The sequence below is a fragment of the Xenopus laevis genome, chromosome 7L, assembly GCF_017654675.1.
Source record: "Xenopus laevis strain J_2021 chromosome 7L, Xenopus_laevis_v10.1, whole genome shotgun sequence".
In the NCBI taxonomy this organism is placed as follows: domain Eukaryota; kingdom Metazoa; phylum Chordata; class Amphibia; order Anura; family Pipidae; genus Xenopus; species Xenopus laevis.
Window position 1 is genome coordinate 104,014,488 of NC_054383.1, and position 19,664 is coordinate 104,034,151.

Here is a 19,664-nt window from a genome sequence, read left to right on the forward strand (position 1 = left end):
GGCAAGTCTGGCGCAAGAGGTAACGTTCGGTAAAATGCGCAAGTTAGGGAATTAGCGAAGTTATGTCCCTTCGCCATAGCGCAACTTTGCCTGGCGTAAGGGTGCGAAGTAGCGCTAGAGTAGGTCCACTTCGCAAATTTATGCCAGCGCCCGTTAGTAAATCGGCGAAGTAACAAAATGATGTCACCCTGGTGAATTTGTGCTAGCGTTAGCCGCTTCGCGATTTAGTGCATTTTCCCCCAAGTGCGGTAGCGTTTTAAGACAGACACAGCGGGTGATTTTCATGACAATGTGGTGCAGGCTAAGTCCTCGTAACAATTTACTTCATCGGGGACCTGAGGCAGGTTTTAGCATTGACCAATATTAAACACTGAATTTGTTACATCCCTGACACCCATTGAAATACTGCCAACTTAATCTTTTTTAAAGCAGACCTGCAAGTTGTGAGATATTCTTGTTTGGACCGTCAGAGAAACGTCAGACAGAAGAATTTCCTGTTCTCTGTTGTGTTAAATAAAAGCATTTTGTGTAGAGTTTGCTTCTATTTCAGCCTGGTATCTAGGGTTGCCACCTTTTCTGGAAAAAAAATACAGGCCTTCCTATATATTTATCTTTTTTTCCCTATTAATAACATAGGGCTCAACCATCATTTTTACCAGCCAGGCCGGTAAAATACCAGTCAGGTGGCAACCCTACTGGTAACGTCCTCAGTCTCCTCCGATATCGTCCCTTAGCCCACCTCTGTCTGTCCTCTGCATTCTCATTTATCCTTCTAGAGTCCTCAGCCCTTCATAATCCACCTCAGCTCCCATCTCCATGATGTGAGTCCAGCCCCATGTTCCCTCAACCCAGAAAGATTTCTTCGACCCACCACAATCCATTGTCAGCGCCTTTGTCATTCTTCTTTCCCCCACTTCATGGTCCCTTAGTTCTATGTCAACCTGTAGCTAGGGTTGTCACCTGGCCAGTATTTTACCGGGCTGACCGGTAAAAATTATGTTGGACTCCAATGTTATTAATAGGGAAAAAATCTAAATATACAGGAAGGCCAGTATTTTTTTTCCAAAAAAGGGGGCAATCCTAACTGTAGCCCTCCCCAATTGTCCCTCAGCCCTCCATGAAATGCTACAGCCTGTGGAAGAGGCTCAGTGGAGTCACTGTAAGCACATTGGCTAATGTTTAATATTATTATGAAATTTGGTTTGAATAAAATGTCATATTGTCTTCGAAAGATAATTATGGTGGGCATAGATAGTTGTAGACAATGTTCCCTCTAATTCCTTCTTGGCTATGTGCGCAAAAAATTCTTTAGTGTGTACATTTTACACACCTTCTTCCCCACATTACAGGCAAGCTGGCTCTAGCAGATGGTATAGTAGCGAAGAGGTTAGCTTCTGGCTTCTGGATTTTCCTACTGTAAAGCAGGAGACACTGGTCTTCTCCAATACCCTTTTGGGGCTTTTGACTTTCTACAGCGCTACTAGTGTTGCCACCCGGCCGGTATTTTACTGGCCTAGCCAGTAAAACACCAGCCAAGGCCGGGGCCGGTATTACTAATTTACCGGCAATGTAGCTGCCGGTAAATTTGTAATACACCTAAAAAAAGCCCGTGGCCTGCCCCCAGCCTGCTCCAAACTTACCTTTTACCTGGGCTTCTTGCCAAATTCGCGCTTATGGCTCCGCCCCCTTTGACGTCACGACCCGGCCAGCCAATAACGGTCACGGCCCCTTCCCTTTATCGGCGCGACCCTGCCCTTTTAACACTGCCCCCTCCACCTGCCGGTATAGATTATTTTAAAAAGTGGCAACCCTAAGCGCTACTCATGGTGATCCTGCCCACCCGGGTCAGACAGACTTAACAAGGGTTTAAAAATCATCCAAATTTGCTCCTCTTGTTTCTAAGAGGAGTAAAAGTTGCCCATGGGCAGCAGGGCCTATTTTGTACCTGTACAATTCCATGAGGGGGGGAGGGGTACCTTAAAATCAGACACAGGCACTTCCAAGAGTTGAAAAGTTGCCTGAATTCAGTTTGGCTAATTTTGGGCCTGGACAATTGCTAGAGGGATCAAAGGGAAGCGGTGCCAAGGGAAAATTCCAAGAAGGATGAAATGGGACAGGGTCCCCGGGGGGGGCAATTCCAATTGGAAATAAAGGAAAAGGGGGACCCCAAGGAAGGTACAATACATTTTAGGCCATTCAAATAGGGAAGGAAGGATGAGTGGGGTAGCTCTGAGAAATATTCATCTATGACTATATCTTGCTTTACTTGCAGTAATGTTCTTCTTGTAGCCCACAATATAAACTGACATAGTGCAATATACTAATAGTAAAGGCAGAGTGCAGTGAAATTGTTTTTTAAGTGAATAAGGGACATGTTTCTAACATTGGAGATAAATATCTTAACAGATGAGAGCCATGGCAATCAATTAGCATTTAAATTAGACACCTACAAGTTAAAAAAAAACAAAAGCAAAGATCTAATTGGTTGCTATGGGCAACATCTTCTGAGCTCTCTTGAGATATTTGTCTCCAGTGTTAGTATTCATGCCCCTAACTGACCAGCAGAGGGAAGTGTTGAACTATCTCCTTCAAGCTGTAAACAAATCATTTAATATTCACTAGTTATTATTACATATGTCAGGAACTGAAAGGAGCAAGACAGAAAACTGACTATGTATTTGTAACACACAGGGGCAGATTTACATAGGATCGAATATCGAGGGTTAATTAACCCTCGATATTCGACTGTCAAATGTAAATCCTTCGACTTCAAATATCGAAGTCGAAGGATTTAGCTCTATTCCTACGATCGAACGATCGAAGGAATAATCGTTTGATTGAACAATTAAATCCTTCGAATCGAACAATACGAAGGATTTTAATCCATCCCTCGAAGGATATTCCTTTGATCAGAAAATTATTAGGAAGCCTGTGGGGACCTTCCCCATAGGCTAACATTGGCCTCGGTAGGTTTTAGGTGGCGTACTAGGGGGTTGAAGTATTTTTTAAAGAGACAGTACTTCGACTATCGAATGGTCGAAAAGTCGAACGATTTTTACTTCGAACCATTCGATTCGTAGTCGAAGGTCGAAGTAGCCTATTCGATGGTCGAAGTAGCCATATTCGACCATTCGAAATTCGAAGTATTTTTTCTTCTATTCCTTCACTCGAGCTAAGTAAATGGGCCCCACATTGTTATAAACTTAGAACTGAGGGGGCAGGAAATTTAAAATGTAGATTGCAGCTAACCATATAAATAAATATGTAGAGGAAAAATGTCCCCATATCAAAGGGTGTCAAGCAAGAGGGCAACTATATTACTAATACAGCATACCTCCCAACTGTCCCGTTTTTGACAGCTCAACCCACAGTCCCTCATTTGTACTGGAAAATCCAGTTTTTCTCTGCACTGAACAGCTATAAAAAGAAACAAAGTTTCTAACTTAATTAGCTTCTGGCAGAGAGCCCAGAACACCCAGAGCTGCAGATAAGATACTTTTGTAACCATTTTTGAGATAAGCAAATAAATACAGTAATTGTAACAATATAAGATAACAGGTCCCTTGGGAAAAGTTAGACGCACAGCTTAAAGGGCAATTCACCTTCATTAGCAAAACTGTAATAGCTGGGAAAAAAACACAGACATTTTGTAAAATGAACATGGTAATTAGGAGTGTGGCCACAAAAATGGACGTGGACAAAAAATTGCACGTCAACTTTTTTGTCTCTCTTTTTATTTCCAAAATGTTGGGAGGTATGATCAGGTATGGGACCTGTTATCCAGAATGCCCGGGACCTGGGGTTTTCCAGATAACAAATCTTTCTGTAATTAGAATCTTCATACCTTAAGTCTACTAGAAAATTATGTGAATATTAAATAAATCCAATAGGTTGGTTTTGCTTGATTAATTATATCTTCCTTTGGATCCAGTACAAGGTACTGTTTTATAATTACAGAGAAAAAGGAAATCACTTTTAAATAATTTGGATTATTTGGATATAATGGAGTCTATTGGAGACAGACTTTCCATAATTTGGAGCTTTCTGGATAATGGGTTTCAGGATAAGGCTTTAGCACACGGGCAGATTCGGGGAGATTTCGTCGCCTGGCAACTAATCGCATCTTCTTCGTGGCGGCAATCTCCCTGATCTGCCTTCTGCCTGCTAAAATAAAAAATCACCTGCGGCAATGCACTTGCGGCACTTCGATTTCCGAAGTTGCCCGAAGTTGCCTCACAAGGAAACTTCAGGCGACTTTGTAAATCGAAGCGCCTCAAGTGCATTGCCGCAGGGGATTTTTCATTTTAGCAGGGGGAAGGCAGTTCGGGGAGATTGTCGCCCCGAAGAAGAGGCGATTAGTCGCCATGGACTAAATCTCCCCGAATCTGCACGTGTGCTAATGTTTACAGATCCCACAACTGAATCAGGGTTGCCCAACATACAGATCTTTGTCTGTTGTTGAACTACAACTCATTAACCGTTTGACAACTAAATGGCTCTCAGGGTATTGTAGAAATTTCTAAACCACAGCTAAAGAGACATACTCGCACACATAGTGAAAGTATCAGTCAGGATCCCCAGTGGACCCTTATAGTCATGGGCCCCTCAGCAACTGCTGCATCTGCTCACTAGATCCATGAAGTTACCTATTTTGACCATAATATATTTGCAAATAGAAAGAAGAATACATATCAAACCGTTGTTCATTCAAAGGCCACTTTATTTTTGACATAGGAAGCATAATTTCCATATCTGATTTCCATCTTACTTGTTTTGCAAGGGTATAAACAATGAACCGTTCATTTTATACGTGGTTATTATAACCATAACTAAGGGACATGCTACAAATATTGTAGAACAATGTAAGCGCTTTGCTAACTATAGAAGTCCTGAAAATAGTCAAAAGACATATCTGATATACACATTCATTTTATCATGATTGTCACACTCTATATAATATAATGTAATCTGTTATTTCAATTCTGTTTCTTAAGTGCCATGGATTAACCATTGCAGAATTTGCAAGTTTCCTCAGGGCCAAATTGTCAGAGGGTTGCAAGTCCGGCCTGCCTGCATTCAGCCTAGGGTAACCAATATATCTCTTCAAATAAACTTTCATATAAAAAAAAAATATACAGAGCATAATTGAGTCCAACCATATAAAAGTATGATCCTTTGTACTGAGTATATATTCTTCATTATGAAGCAGTCAGTAATTACATGAAGGTAACCATCCAAAAGAGTGGTAGCACAGATCAAGTTGCACATAACTCTTTGCATCACTGTGAAGGTGTTTAGTACTGTCCTTTACCATGGCCTCCAAAGAATCTTTGTGCTAGCCAGTGGCCCAGGCCCCTTGGAATGAGGAGAAGAGACTGGAGTGCTTGTGGGCTGGGTATCCAAACAATGGAAATGATTAATCAGTTTAAGTTGCATGTGCTCCTCAACACGGTGAAAAGAGAGGAAGGCAAGCGTCTCGTGGAGGCATTTGGAGTAGCCTTGACTAAAGTCTCGATAGTCTTTTCTTTGATATGATTTATTATCTGTAACAAAGCATAAAAAAATATTAGTCACGTGAAACCATTAAAGGCACATAGAGATTTTATACAGTATGTCACTAGAGGAAAAGACAAGATGTGGTTTATTATATTTTATTCTGGTATTGCATGTTAAACATATTAAAATTATCCAAGAAACTAACCAGAATTCACAGTCTGAAACAATAATATTAAATTAACTATATGGAAAAACTGTTTCTCTATCAGTGAAAATATAATATTAGGACCACTACTTTCCCCCTCTTTAGGCCTAGAGAGCACCATATGTGATCACCATATTCCTCACTAAAGGAAAAATTACTGGGATGAGAATTGCACTTCTATGATAGCTCTATAGTCTGCACAGACAGTGTGTTACACATTCAATAGCATGGGAAGCAGCTGTTAGAGGAAATTTGCTGGCTGCTGTGGTTTTCCCTAAAATGGAAAACTGAATCCTCATAATAAGGATAATGGGATTTGTATTATTTAGAGAGCTACAGGGTCTCCTGAGCACCATTTATATTGATTGTAAAATCTTACTTTGTGGTTGGCTGCAGATCTGTTGCTTGAGGAACTTCACAGCTAATTCCAGGATGTCGGCTTTCTCTGGCTTGGAGTCAGGCTGGAGGAGCTGGAATTCCTGCTCCAAGAGATTCCGGAGCTGGTTAATGCTGCTGTTGATACGGTCCCTGCGCATCTTCTCCACCATTGGTTTCCTTATCTAAAACATGAAAAGGCAATACATTAATTCTGTTACACAAATACTACTACAATAAACTACAACCTGCTCATTGACAAAGAAAGGCATTTACCTTGGTTTTCTGTTTAGTAGTTAGTTTATCTGCAGCATATTCTCTGGAGATGAGATTGGTTTCACCGTTGACAGCCATGTTATGGGCTCTGCTAGTAAAAGAGGTTAATTCAGAGAGCTGTCTGTAGCCCTGCATTTATACCCTCACGTCTGCATGTCAATGCATGGGTCCCCGTCTACTCTGAGTTTCCCACAGCATGGAACCAATCAGAAGAGCTCCAGGACAACAGTCACTTTCATTCATGCCTGTGAAATTGGCTTCTGTTGCCAAAAGAATGGACCCCCACCCAGATGTCAGGAGTGTGTGCTGTATAAAGGACACATGGTCTGACTGTCAGAACCTGGGAAAGTTCCACCCACAGTGCTTCTGACCTGTTGCCAGAGGCAGGACTGAGAGATAACAAGGAGATTGTTTTAAATACAACACCACCATGCTACATTTGTTATGCCTCCAGGCAAGGGATGGATGGGGGGATGATATGTGTGAGTCACAGGGCTAGACATATTCTACCTAGCTGGGAAAATCCACCACATACACTCGCTTACACTATTCACCTGTTGCAATTATATCAGAAGTGACTGATAGTATCTATTTGTGGCAAAATACAGCATGACAAGCTTTGTCCCTTTCAGGGCAGGGGCCCATAGAGCTGTTGAATTGCAGTAATTCCGTCTGTCTGTCTCTGCTTCTAGACTGCATACCACTCATTGAAAAGAAACTAAAAGAGCAGTATCTTTTTGGGTGCTTCTATATAAAACATAATTTTATCCTTTTTGCTAAAACACATTTCTAGTAAATGTTAAGGAAAGGGGTTCCCCTATTAGCCTGGTCTCCATCAATTACACATATTGCCCCAAAATCAGCAGAAGCTGGTTAAAATTAAAAAATGTATTAATAATTCCTCAGTCAGTTTAAAACGCCGGATCTGATAGGGTTTATTATCTGCAAAGAAAACAAACCCAAAAACTTTAGAGAATTTACTATTCACTAGAAATCACTAATGGAAAAGATGAACCTAAAAAAAAGAGTCAGTATTATCCTTAATCCATGAAACATGATCCTATTCAAGTAATAAGTAATGGTATCTCTTGCATGTAAACCTTCCTTTTAGTGCAGACAATATGAGGTTCATTATTCTACTTGTCTCATCGTCATTATTATACCTCATTAGAGAATGAGGCTGCAATATCATCCCTTTAAAATTGTCTGTCCAGAAAATAATCCTGCAGCATGGCTGACTGGTAATCTGTTTGGCCAACTCTAAAAATGTCCCATTAGAATATGCTATAATATATTTTATACTCTATATTATTAGAGTTATCCATGAAAATAGTCATAATTCCCACTCTGTAATGTAATCCAAAAGGTAAGCTCTGCCCCTTCCCCAAACAAACAGCTCTGCGCTAGAATCCTGTGCGGGTCCATTTCTTTAGAACCCATACCCACAACCTGCTTGGACCTGCTACCCACCCGCAAGTACATTATCCGCTACCCGGACCCGCGAACCACTGACCATCAAGAAACAGGAAGTGCTGTCATTGTAGAATGTAAGTGACATTATCGGAAGTAGGCGTGCTCAGAATAAAAAAGGAGTAAAACAGGAAGTGCTGTCATTGTAAACCGGAAGTGATATCATCGAAGTAGGCATCAGAAAAAAGGAGTAAAAATTGCAATTGAGAAGACCCGCGTCTGACCTATGACCCGCAAATCCACAGAACCTCCGACCCACGTCTATACCCGCACCGTAACTTCTTTCCGCAACCCGCAGGGTACCGCAGGTTTTTGCGGGTACCCGACCCGCTGCAGGACTCTACCCTGCACTAATGAAACACCATTGCATTGAACTACAGGTTCCTGTTGTGCAAGTGCCAGTCTGTATGCAGACGCCAATATGCCAAAATTCCTGGAAAACTTTCTTCTGAATAATTAATAAACAGCAAGGATAATTATTTAGAAGAATAATCATTGCTTAATTAAGAGCAATGATGATTATTTAGAAGAATAATTATCATTGCTGTTAATTAAGCTTTATTGCAAAATGGAGTGAACATAATTTTTGGCTCCAGACAGCAATCAAGAGAGAATGTAGAGCTGCCAAGAGTCAGACAGTTGGTTAGTGCACAGCAAAACAAATATCAACTTGATGAAGACATCTGGAAGGACATACTAGATCAAATACTTGCAGTAGGGCACTGGTATATCCACACTAAATTTCTAACCAGGGTTTACCTGACCCCACACAGGCTGGCACAGATCTATCCAGGCTGCCCCGATACTTGTGTGGTTTCTGGGACTGTCCTAAAATACAATGCTAATATTAATGAATTTTGTTACAACAACGCCACCTCCTCTGATGTTCTTCTGCTTAGGAAAAAAAAATAGAAACCTTTTTCACATCTTTCCTAAACAAAAGAACATCAGAGCCGCCTCTTTCTTTCTCCTGACAAATTCCTTGACTACTTGGTGGCCAGACTGGTGGGAAACCGACCATTGGGTGGCGCTGTTGTAACAAAATTCATTCATATTAACAGCACATGTATTCCTTAATATCATGGAATAAAAAGAAAATAAATAATGAATATCAATTAGAAAAGTGCTTAGAATAGCACCCTCATCAATTTTACATTCACTTATTTAAAAGGTTTACTTATCCTTTAATGGAACTTACATCACTTCTAAAAGGGAATGCCCACCCTTAGCTATTTCTATCTCTTTCACTGTCTTCTTCTTCTTCCTACTTTTTAGCTTTCTACACCTTCCTTGTTACATGTTGTGATATTAAAATTGAAACCAATAAAAACAAACTGATGAAAAAAATGTGATATGGGTGAAAAACAATTAAATCCCTTAAAACAGATTGTTTCCAACAATCTTCCCCTTACAAGCTAATGCACACAAAGTTCAGAGACCTTTTTAATCGGTCTTGTATATTTATAGTTATCAATTGCAATGTTTGTTCCTCTTGTCTGTTCCATTACCATATTGTAAAAATGTACAGCACCACATACTAAAGTAGTAGTATGTACTGTAAATAAAAATATACATACCATAAATATATTTTAGATTGTAATCTTTATTGAGCAGGGTCCTCTTTACCTCATGTATCAGTCAGTATTTTTATGCTATAGATATTGTTTGTTATACATTCCTTTGCTGTTGAGCTTTGTAGAATGTATTTAGAAATATGTTTTGTTTATAATAATATTAATAATCAGCCCACAAGTTGGAAACATGTCTGTTTGTCACTGGAGACACAACCCATGGCGCCAGGTTACTATACATGTCCTATTGAGTCACTGTGACTTCTGGGATCAGGCACAGGAAGCCATTTATTTCATTGATGAGAATTACTCAGGCGCAGCTGAATATAAGAAGGTTTGTATGGTTATATTGTGAAAAATGTACCAGTATATTTAATTAAACACAGACACAGATTCAGCTGCAGAGAGAAGATCAAATTTCTGTGGGAGGGGGTCATGAATAATGCAGAGAGGTCAACCTGCAACCCTCGAGCTGTTGTTGAACTACAACTCAACCAGTTGGTGGGTGCAGGGAGTTGTGGAGGGTTGCAGGTTTGTAATAATACAAACCTCCAGCAATTGTATGGGTAATGGAAATGGCACACCAGGCCACTGAAATAAAAGCAGATACAAGCTGAGACTGGCCAGTGTACTCAGTGAAAGACAGATTTCTGCCAAACAAATAATGTGCCATTACCCATACACATTATATATATATATATATATATATATATTCCTTTGATTCTTTTATTTCTTGTACAGGTATGCAACCTGTTATCCAGAATGCTCAGGACCTGGGATCTATACATAATTTGGATCTTCATACCTTAAGACTACTAGAAAATCATGTAAACATAAATAACCCCAATAGGTGCGTTCTGCTTCCAAAAATGATTAATTAAATATTAGTATGGATCAAGTACAATGTACTGTTTTATTATGAAAAAGGAAATTATTTTTACAAATGTGGTTTATTTGCATAAAATGTAGTCTATGGGAGACAGCCTTTTCGTAATTCAGCGTTTTCTGGATAATGGGTTTCTGGATAACAGATCCCATACCTGTAATATATATCTGTCCTCATGGGGAACCCCTATGGTCCTGATAGCGCAAGGCGATTTGTCCTCTTATAATAACCCAAAATAGCCTTGGTGTACAGGTATGGGATCCGTTATCCGGAAACCCATTATCCAGAAAGTCCCGAATTACAGAATGGCTGTCTCCCATAGACTCCATTTTATCCAAATAATCCAAATGTTTTAAAATTATTTCCTTTTTCTGTATAATAATAAAACAGTAGCTTCTACTTAATCCCAACTAAAGATGGCCATAGATGTTGAGATTTTTAAAAGATCCGATCCTCATCGTGAGACCACGATTTTCACAGAACGATCGTATGATTGTACGAATTGACCATCAACTAAAAAGACCAATTTGCCAGGAAAACAAAAGGGAGCTGCCTGCTTTGCCCTGCAAACATAGATAGATTGCACTGGGACCAACAAAGATTTTTTAACCTGGCCGATCAATTTCCTGACAGATGTTGGCCGAAAAATCGTAAGATGTACGATCATTTGAATCCCACTAACCGCACGATACTTTCGAAGGATTGGTTGGACTTCGCTAAAATCGGTCGTTCTGCAAGAAGAATCGTCGCATCTATGGGGAGCTTAAGTTATAATTAATCCTTATTGGAAGAAAAACCAGCCTATTGGGTTTATTTTATGTTTAAATGATTTTCTAGTAGTCTTAAGGTATGAAGATCCAAATTATGGAAAGATCCATTATCTGGAAACCCCCAGGTCCCAATCATTCTGCATAACAGGTCCCATACCTGAATGTAAATGTAAATCGCCAGCTCGATGGCACTTGGAGCACTACTTTTTCCAATGTCATCCGAAGTTTCCTCGTGAGACAACGTCGGGCAACTTCGGAAAATGAAGCGCTCCAAGTGCCATCCTGCGGCGATCAACATTCTAGCCAGCGGAAGGCAGTTCGGAGAGATTAGTCGCCCCGAAGAAGAGGAGATTTGTCACCGGGCGACTAATCTCCCCGAATCTGAGCGTGTGCTCTGACCCTAAAGTCATCTTATTCAGGAGAAAGACGTTAAGATGACCATATATTGGCAAATTGGTGTCAGAAAGGGATAACCAGATTTTTCCTTCACTCCTAAATCTCTTCTTTTAAAAATACCGTTTTAAATTGAATTAAATAGAATCGACAGATACGTCATATTTACAAGCCCACAGCCAATATTTACAAGCTCACATCTGTGGATCTTTATACATTTAGTAGCATATAAAATAAAGTTTCATTGTGTATAAAGATAGTGGTTCATGCAGGCCATAAACCTAGCAGGCTCATCATGTAGATAACATCATGGACAGCTTGTGACAACAGTGTGACACAAGAGCGTAATCTTCTGTCTTCTTAGTTTCCCACAGTCTTACCAATGGCAGCCTTGCACTATACAATAGATGGGACTTTAATTACTGCATGGCAAATTGACTGTGAATTGCCTCAAGATTATTCAGCCTCCTCAAGCATATCAGCAGCAGAGGGCCATTTGTAAATGCACTAGTGACTTTCTTTTATGAGTAAAAGAGGAGGGAAAGTTTCTTTTGACAAAAAATGCCATGTGAAGTATGTGAATGGTCTGTTTTCAGTAAACACAAGCCACAGAACTTCACAGCAGCTTGTACCTGCTACTGCTATGAGAATCTGACCTTTTATGTAAAATTTAATTCTGTGGCTACTGCTTTTGAAAGCTGATTAGTCTGGTGAAGCAGAACATTTCTGAAGGTGGCCACCTCTTGCCCATTTATTCTTCTGTTAATCGGATCCAAGGTTGCACAAGTGGAATGCAGGGTTTCGAAAAAGGAGAAAGCAGGAGAATGACCTCATATCTGTCAGATAACATTTGAATTATTCACTTGTAGACTGCAAGCTTTTCGACAAAGCCCCTTCCTTCCTCTTGTTTCTCACTGATTAAACTGGTTGTGTTATATAAAGAAAATGTCTTAAAACCATAGGTAGAGTATCTTATCACCCACTTAGACTGTGAACTCTATGGGTCAGGGACCACCTTCCTTAACCTTGAATGATATCGTATTGTGTAATTTGTGTGTTTTCGTTTATTCTATTGATCCCCGCCTGTTCTGTGGATATATTGTTTTAATGTACAGTGCTATAAAAATATTTTTACAGGCATATAGTTAAACAGGTTATTCTTGAAGGCTTCACAGTCTGTGAAACCTTTACCTCTTGCTTTTTATATTTGAATAAACTTTTTTCATGGGAAACAAATGTAAAAATTGGATCTGTCTGCAAACAATTTTAGGTCAGAGACACACACTCAGATTCGGGGATATTAGTCGGCCAGCGACAAATCTCCTCTTCTTCGGGGCGACTAATCTCCCCATACTGCCTACCACCGGCTAGAATGTAAATCACCGGCGGGATGGCAAACAGTGCGCTTTGTTTTCCGAAGTCGCCCGAAGTTGCCTCACAAGGAAATAGGGTTGCCACCTTTTCTGGGAAAAAATACCGGCCTTCCTATATATTTATCTTTTTTCCCCATTAATAACATTGGGATCAACCTTCATTTTTACTGGCCGGGCCGGTAAAATACCAGCCAGGTGGCAACCCTACAAGGAAACTTGAGGCGACTTCAGAAAAAAAAGCACTCCGAGTGCCATCCCGAGATATGCGATTTAAGATATGTTCAAGTTTTTGGGAAAACTTATCCCAAATATCTGCCATAATTCTATATTAATAACGCTTATTGCAAATGTACAAACTTATTGTTATTCAGTCTTCAAAGAGCTAAAATCTTCCACAGCCATCTTTTCACTCTGCATGCCATATCAAAGTTAACAGATGGTGGTCAAGTAGAATGCTGTTAATCAGCTAGATCTCTCCATTCAGGAGACTGCTTTGAGGATTTCCCGCCATTTCTAGTCAGCATGATGTCAGAATTTTGTGGAGTGTCTGTCTTTTCTTTTTTTAAGAATGTGTCCCACATGCCAGACTACACAATGACTGGAACCAAATGTTTAATTACATGTCATTTTTGTCAGAACTAGACTGTCCTGTAACCCAAACCCCACACACTTTCAATGGTTCTTATGTCCCCAGCTTGTGTGGCAATTTGACAAGGAGAATTCAATCAGTAAATCTTCTGGGGACAATGGCTGAGATATTCTGAATGAGGTAACGTTTAGTATATCCTCTGATAAAATCTGCACAGGCTTCTGTCTATAATCTACTCCATCAGCAAATGAATTTGTGAGTGCCTCACTTGTTGGTCTTTCCCACACTCAGCCACCAATTGTTAACTCCAGCCAACAATGGAGGCCTCAATTACAGCTCACTAAATTGACTGTGAATGACCTTGGGATAATAACAGATGAACAGGTGGAGGGTGGGTGAGATAAAAAGGAGACTGAATGAATGGAACAGAAGCTGGGAGAGTGTTAATGCCGTTCAAAGCACACATAGCCCCATAGCCAGCATTCCTCTGGCAGATTAAACCATTCTGAGAGAGGGGCACACTTCTAGGTGGGAAAAAAAGATCAAAAGACAGGAAACATAAATCCATTCAATTGCTGTCTTCTGTTTTTCCCCCTGAAAGCGCAGCAGGCATGTTCGCTTTCAGATTACTTCATTTTCTGTATGAGCTCATGGCAATCTCAAGAATAAAAAGGATGGCTTTTTTTCAGAATGTTAATAAGCTAGAGAATACCTCACAGACTGTATGCCAAGGAGGACTTTTTGGCGGGAATTTCTTTTCAGGAATTTCTTTTCTGTTTTTGTTTCTTTTGGACAGAAGTGTAATCTCTCTCTCTCTCTCTCTCTCTCTGGGGCAAATTCACTAAAGGAAGAAGCGCCTAACGCTAGCGTTAATTCGCTAGCACAGCGCATTTTCATTAATTTGCAGATTCACTAACGGACAACTGGCGTAAATTCGCTAGTGTTAATTCGCACCCTTACGCCTGTCGAATTTGCGCAACGGACGTCACTACGCAAATTCACTGACGCGCGCTTTTTTCTGAACGCTACCTTTTACGCCAGACTTCCTTCGCCACCTCAGACCAGGCGAAGTGCAATAGAGTAGATAGGGATTGCTTCAAAAAAAGTTAAAAAATTTTCTAAGTCCCAAAATACGCTGGAGTGTTTTCTTTTTTTATGGGTGATGGGCTGAAAAAGATCGAACATTTTTTTGGGGCTACCCTCCTTCCCCCCTACAACTCATGGCACCTTAACTATACAGTGGGCACATGTGTAGGGCAAAATAAAAAATTTATTTGCTGTTTTGAAGGTTTCCCAGGCTTGTGTAGTGATGCTACATATACCTCCATTGTAACTTCAATTTGGCGCCATATGCAAATTAAGCATCGCTAGTGTAACTTCGCTTTGCTTGGCGAATTAACGCTAGTGCAACTTCGCAACCTTACGCTTCCCCTGAGCGCAACTTCGGATTTTAGTGAATTTGCGTATGGCTGGCGAACATACGCCTGGCAAAGTGTGGCTAAGCGGACACTGGCGCAACTACGAATCTTAGTGAATTTGCCCCTCTCTCTCTCTCTCTAATTGTGTAAATAAAACTACAATTTCTTTAGTGCAAATAAATGATGCCTTGGTTTTACTCACTTTTATGGGAACATTTATCAAAGGTCGAATTTCGAGTTCATGTGAGTTTTTAAAAACCTCCCATAAACTCCCATGAACTCGAAATTCGACCAATTGAAATTTAGTAAAAAAAAAAAAGATCTAATTTTCAAAACTCGGGTGAATTGAATCCACCCGAAAACTCTTGATTGTCAGGAAGGCTGCAAACAACTCCAAATTGATCCCAGGATGTCTTCCATTGACTAAAACAGCAATTCGGCAGGTTGTAGGTGGCAAATAGTCAATTTGAGTTTTTAAAAGGCCAGTATATGATAAAAAAAAATTGACAGTTTTGGCCGTAAAAAAACTCGAAACTACACATTCGAAATTCAGATTTTCACTTCAACCCATGATAAATCTGCCCCTTAAGGTAAGAAAGGAGTGTTTCCTTTTTTTGGAAAACAAATACACTGTTGTTTAAATAAAACATACATAATAAAGATGAATGTTTGTCCATTTGAGACCGTATTTACAATTACACCAGGTGCAAAGGGATGCAAAAATGCTTCATAGCACATACTGGGGGGGTTGGTCATTCAGACACTCAAGCTAGAGAGTGCAAACATTTTGGTGGGCAATAAGTGTGGGTGCTGACTTGTGCCCCAACTGCACTGGGATCTGTACCCTGCACTGTGTTTTTAGTCTGTTGCAAGGTGCAGAGCATAGCACAGTTGGGATTCAAGTCAGCCCTCTACTTACTGCTCTCTAGTTTGCTAGACCACCACCCACCCTGTACATTATAAATACAGAGCTGCTGAATACAGGCAGCACTATTTTCATAAAAAAGGCTCACGTATATGTGGAAAGAACTGCACCAATAGGTGTTAATCACAGGGCAGGATGCAAACTACAAAAACATGGCAATTTGGACCAATTTCTTTGCAATAGTATCCTGCCCTTTTGTTTTGTTCAAAATTCCATAGGGTATGATCAAATCAACAAAAAATTGTAGGGACCTTTCACTTGTCTGGAAGGAGGTCAACAAACCTTTGCTGAAAATACAACAGGCAAGATATGGCCATCCAAGAGTTTTGTATGCCCCCAGACTGCTCACAATCTTAAATTACCTGTTTGGATGCCATTATTATTTTATTATTATCTGACCCCCCTAATATTCAAAAGGAAGATGACTGGAAATTTTATATACTGAACTTATTGAACAAGCCTAAATGTTCAGCAATTCTATAGTAGTAATGAGCCAGGCCTTCAAAGTTGTCACAGAAATTTCCCATCTTGGATTTTGTTAGGAGTGTCTGTGACACGCACATGCTTTTAAAATTAAAAAAATAAGATTTGCCTGTCATATAAATTGATGCTACAGGGCTGATTATTAAATTCTAATTAGGGATGCACCAGATCCAGGATTCAGTTCCGGATTTGGAGCCGAACCGAATCCGAATCCAAAAATTCACATGACTTCATGAATTACATTTTTTTTTTAACCGCAGTTCGGTTTGGTATTTGGTCAAATCTTTCACAAAGGATTCGGGATTGGGCTGAATCCTAAAATAGTGGATTCGGTACATTCCTAATTCTAATGATAATTGTGCAGATTTCTGAGCTGCCATGTACCAATAATCTGAATTATTTACCCTATATTGTGACATTTATATTACATATATTTTCAGTATAGTGTGCGTAAGCCCCTACGTTGACTAACTGACAGCAGCACAGAGCATGCACAGTGATTTAGTAGAAAAGAAGATGGGGGACTACTAGGGCCAATTTTGGAGGCACAGGTCATCCCTCTTAAAGGACCATGATTGCCTTAGGCTGGTATAGAAGCCCAAAACATAATGTATACCATTTCTGCCCTACTTTCTTAAGCTTTACTTCTCCTTTAATATACTAAGTAATTGGCCAATGTATACAAATGATTGGTCAACACTGGTATAGAAGAACTACTCACATTATGGAAAGGAAAATACATTTACATATTGGCTTTTGCTAAGTGCTAAGCTTCTGTCAGTGATAGGTTTACCCCAATCAAATTGCACCATTCCATAGTCCTGGAGAACAGTCAGCAGGGAATTATAGCAATGGACAAAACATGTTCTTGTAGGGGCAGGTGTGAGAGGGTTGTGATGACATGACTTGTAGGGGGGCACCAAAAATGTTTTTGCATGGGGGCCCAGAAAAGTCAAGTAATGTCACTGCTTTAAATATTAGATTGTGAGTCTTGTGGGGCACAGACTAAATAAGAATAACTGATTAAAACAAATATCAGATATGCAGGTGCACATAGGTTATGCAGTATGATTTACACAGCTCCAGTCCCTAAGATCCCACACATTGCTGGCTTACCCCCTTGTCATGTGGGACATATATGTATATATATATATATATATATGTATGGGGCAGCCATTCAAAGAAAAAAAGGCTCAGGTTACACAGCAGATAGCAGAACTCTGTAGAACATAATGGTGTTATCTGTTATCCACTATTTAACCTGTGCCATATAGCCTTTTTTTCAATTTCCACCATTGCTACACAGCAGCTTGCTTATATGAGTTATAGTAGTGTTTCTGAAGCAAACACATCAGTTTTACCAATGCAGGGCAACAGTACATTTTATTTTCATTACTTTAAAACACTTTCATTATTTGTTGTTACGGTTCCTTTAAACAGGGAACTTAAAATACCTGTCACAAAAATGCCCTTGAGGGAGAACAGGTGTAATTATATGCCTGATACTTTGAAAAGCAAGAAGGAACAGCAAATGATTTAATTATATAACATTTATATTTATGTATTTAAGTGCATTTACATTTTCTTTGAAATACTACAGTCCATTAACACTTCAACATGAAGCAACTAGTAATTAAACATGAAAAGTAACTTTTCTACTTTAAAGAGAAATTCAGGGTCAATCCATACAGGCCTGGGGGCATTCCTCTATTTCATTAATATAACAGTCTTTAACCCCTGTGTCCCTGGCATGATCTGCAATATGCAGGTCCTCCAGCAGTAGGCAAGGGCTGCTGTGATTACCACGGCCTCCAGATTATTTCTGATGTGTTGGATGAGGAGTGTTTGAGGCTTGGGGCACCTTGGGGCAAATCACTGTCAGCTGGAACATTTCTATTAAAATGCTGCATCAGTTTCCAGTTTGCCTGTTTTTGCATTTCTGTTTGAGACAGGAATTGAAGAGTCTCTTCTAGACACCTGCTGTAGCCTTGTTTATAATCTTGGAATGGGCTTTTCCGGGCAAATGCATCTGCTGTTAGAGAAAAAAGAGCAAATGTTATCATTCTGATTATTTACAAACACTGTTCATAGTGTTTATATCATTTACTCTTTCTATATTTACTATTTTTTCCCAATCACTAGAGATGAAACATAAAAAAACATTGCACTGCATACACAAACAGTTTTTCTCCGCTTCTGTACAGATAAATGGGAGCTGCCATATTGCCTTTTCTTACTGAGGCATTCTCTGTAGATTTCCAAACATCAGCTTTGTTTCTATTATTTCACCACTAGGGGCGCTGTTAACAATTAAGGGATATCTGGATATCAAGCATTTACAGGCTATGGGTATTAATCACTGGTTGATAAGACATGAGCACTAGACTGTATGCTGTATGGGCGAGAGTGGACAAGTCTGTATATATAACATGAACATGATCCCTTACCATTCATCTGGAGCTGACGATCTTTCAGGTAGTTGACTGTCATCTCTAGGATGTCTGCTTTTTCCAGTTTAGAGTTTGGCTGGTGCCTCTGAAACTCCTTCTCCAGCAACATTCGGAGCTGCTTGATGCTGCTGTTTATCCGGTCCCGTCTCATCTTCTCCACCACCGGCTTTCTTATTTGCTGCAAGGGCAGATGAATTTTGATTAAATGAATGTATTCAAATACTTAATGTAGTTAGATTGGGATGAGTATATGTGTGCTATTTTTATTTTTAATGTCTCATCCTTATATTATAGTGGCACTTTGATTTAACTATCTCACTGTTTAGACAGACAGACAGACAGACAGACAGACAGACAGACAGACAGACAGACAGACAGACAGACAGACAGACAGACAGACAGATAGATAGATAGATAGATAGATAGATGATAGATAGATAGATAGATGATAGATAGATAATAGATAGATAGATAGATAGATAGATAGATAGATAGATAGATAGATAGATAGATAGATAGATAATAAATAGATAGATAGATAGATAGATAGATAGATAGATAGATAGATAGATAGATAGTTTAAACATATTTAGGCAACACTGCAAACTGTGAGAAGCAAATGATAGAATAACATAGATACATACCCTAAGGGAAGTTTTTGCTTTTGGGTTCTCCATGCTGCAGTCCAGGGCAACGTGGGTAGAAGCCATTTATTGCACTCTGTCTGTGCCAAGCTCTCTGTTCTCTGGTTCTTGTGCTGTTCAGCAGATGTGAATGTGTTCTCTATTTATACCCCCTTATCAGCTGCAGAATCTGTGAGTGCTTGGCTTGTTGAAGTTTCCCACAGTCAGCAGCCAATCAAATACTTGTCCCTAACAATACAGAGAGCTTCAATTACTAGATGCTAAATGAACTGTGGAACTGCCTAAGGATAACAACCCTCTGTCAAGGAGCAGGTGGAGTGTGGAAGGACAATAGGGTAGA

At 39.8% G+C, this 19,664-nt stretch overlaps 2 protein-coding genes across 2 annotated transcripts; both read right to left on the minus strand.

Annotated features, from left to right (window-relative positions):
- Positions 1 to 5,183: 5,183 nt before the first annotated feature.
- On the minus strand, positions 5,184 to 6,510 carry hes5.3.L (hes family bHLH transcription factor 5, gene 3 L homeolog). Its single transcript, NM_001088694.1, is given in 3 exon segments — positions 5,184 to 5,543; positions 6,081 to 6,261; positions 6,353 to 6,510. Coding segments are annotated over 3 exon segments (552 nt in total). The 5' UTR covers positions 6,488 to 6,510; the 3' UTR covers positions 5,184 to 5,307.
- An 11,252-nt stretch (positions 6,511 to 17,762) lies between these two features.
- On the minus strand, positions 17,763 to 19,460 carry hes5.4.L (hairy and enhancer of split 5 gene 4 L homeolog). The gene is made up of 3 exons (XM_018226136.2): positions 19,325 to 19,460; positions 18,678 to 18,858; positions 17,763 to 18,262 (listed from the first exon to the last, which is right to left on the minus strand). Exons 1-3 carry the CDS (start codon positions 19,388 to 19,390, stop codon positions 18,030 to 18,032), a joined length of 480 nt encoding a protein of 159 aa, XP_018081625.1. The 5' UTR covers positions 19,391 to 19,460; the 3' UTR covers positions 17,763 to 18,029.
- Between the last annotated feature and the right edge of the window lie 204 nt (positions 19,461 to 19,664).

Coding starts and splice junctions, on each gene's coding strand:
- hes5.4.L (XM_018226136.2), bottom strand. CDS start 19,390: ATGGCTTCTACCCACGTTGCCCTGGACTGCAGCATGGAGAACCCAAAA. Junction 18,859..19,324: donor AAGCAAAAACTTCCCTTAGG/GTATGTATCTAT, acceptor CTGCCCTTGCAG/CAAATAAGAAAGCCGGTGGT. Junction 18,263..18,677: donor TCGTCAGCTCCAGATGAATG/GTAAGGGATCAT, acceptor TTTCTCTAACAG/CAGATGCATTTGCCCGGAAA.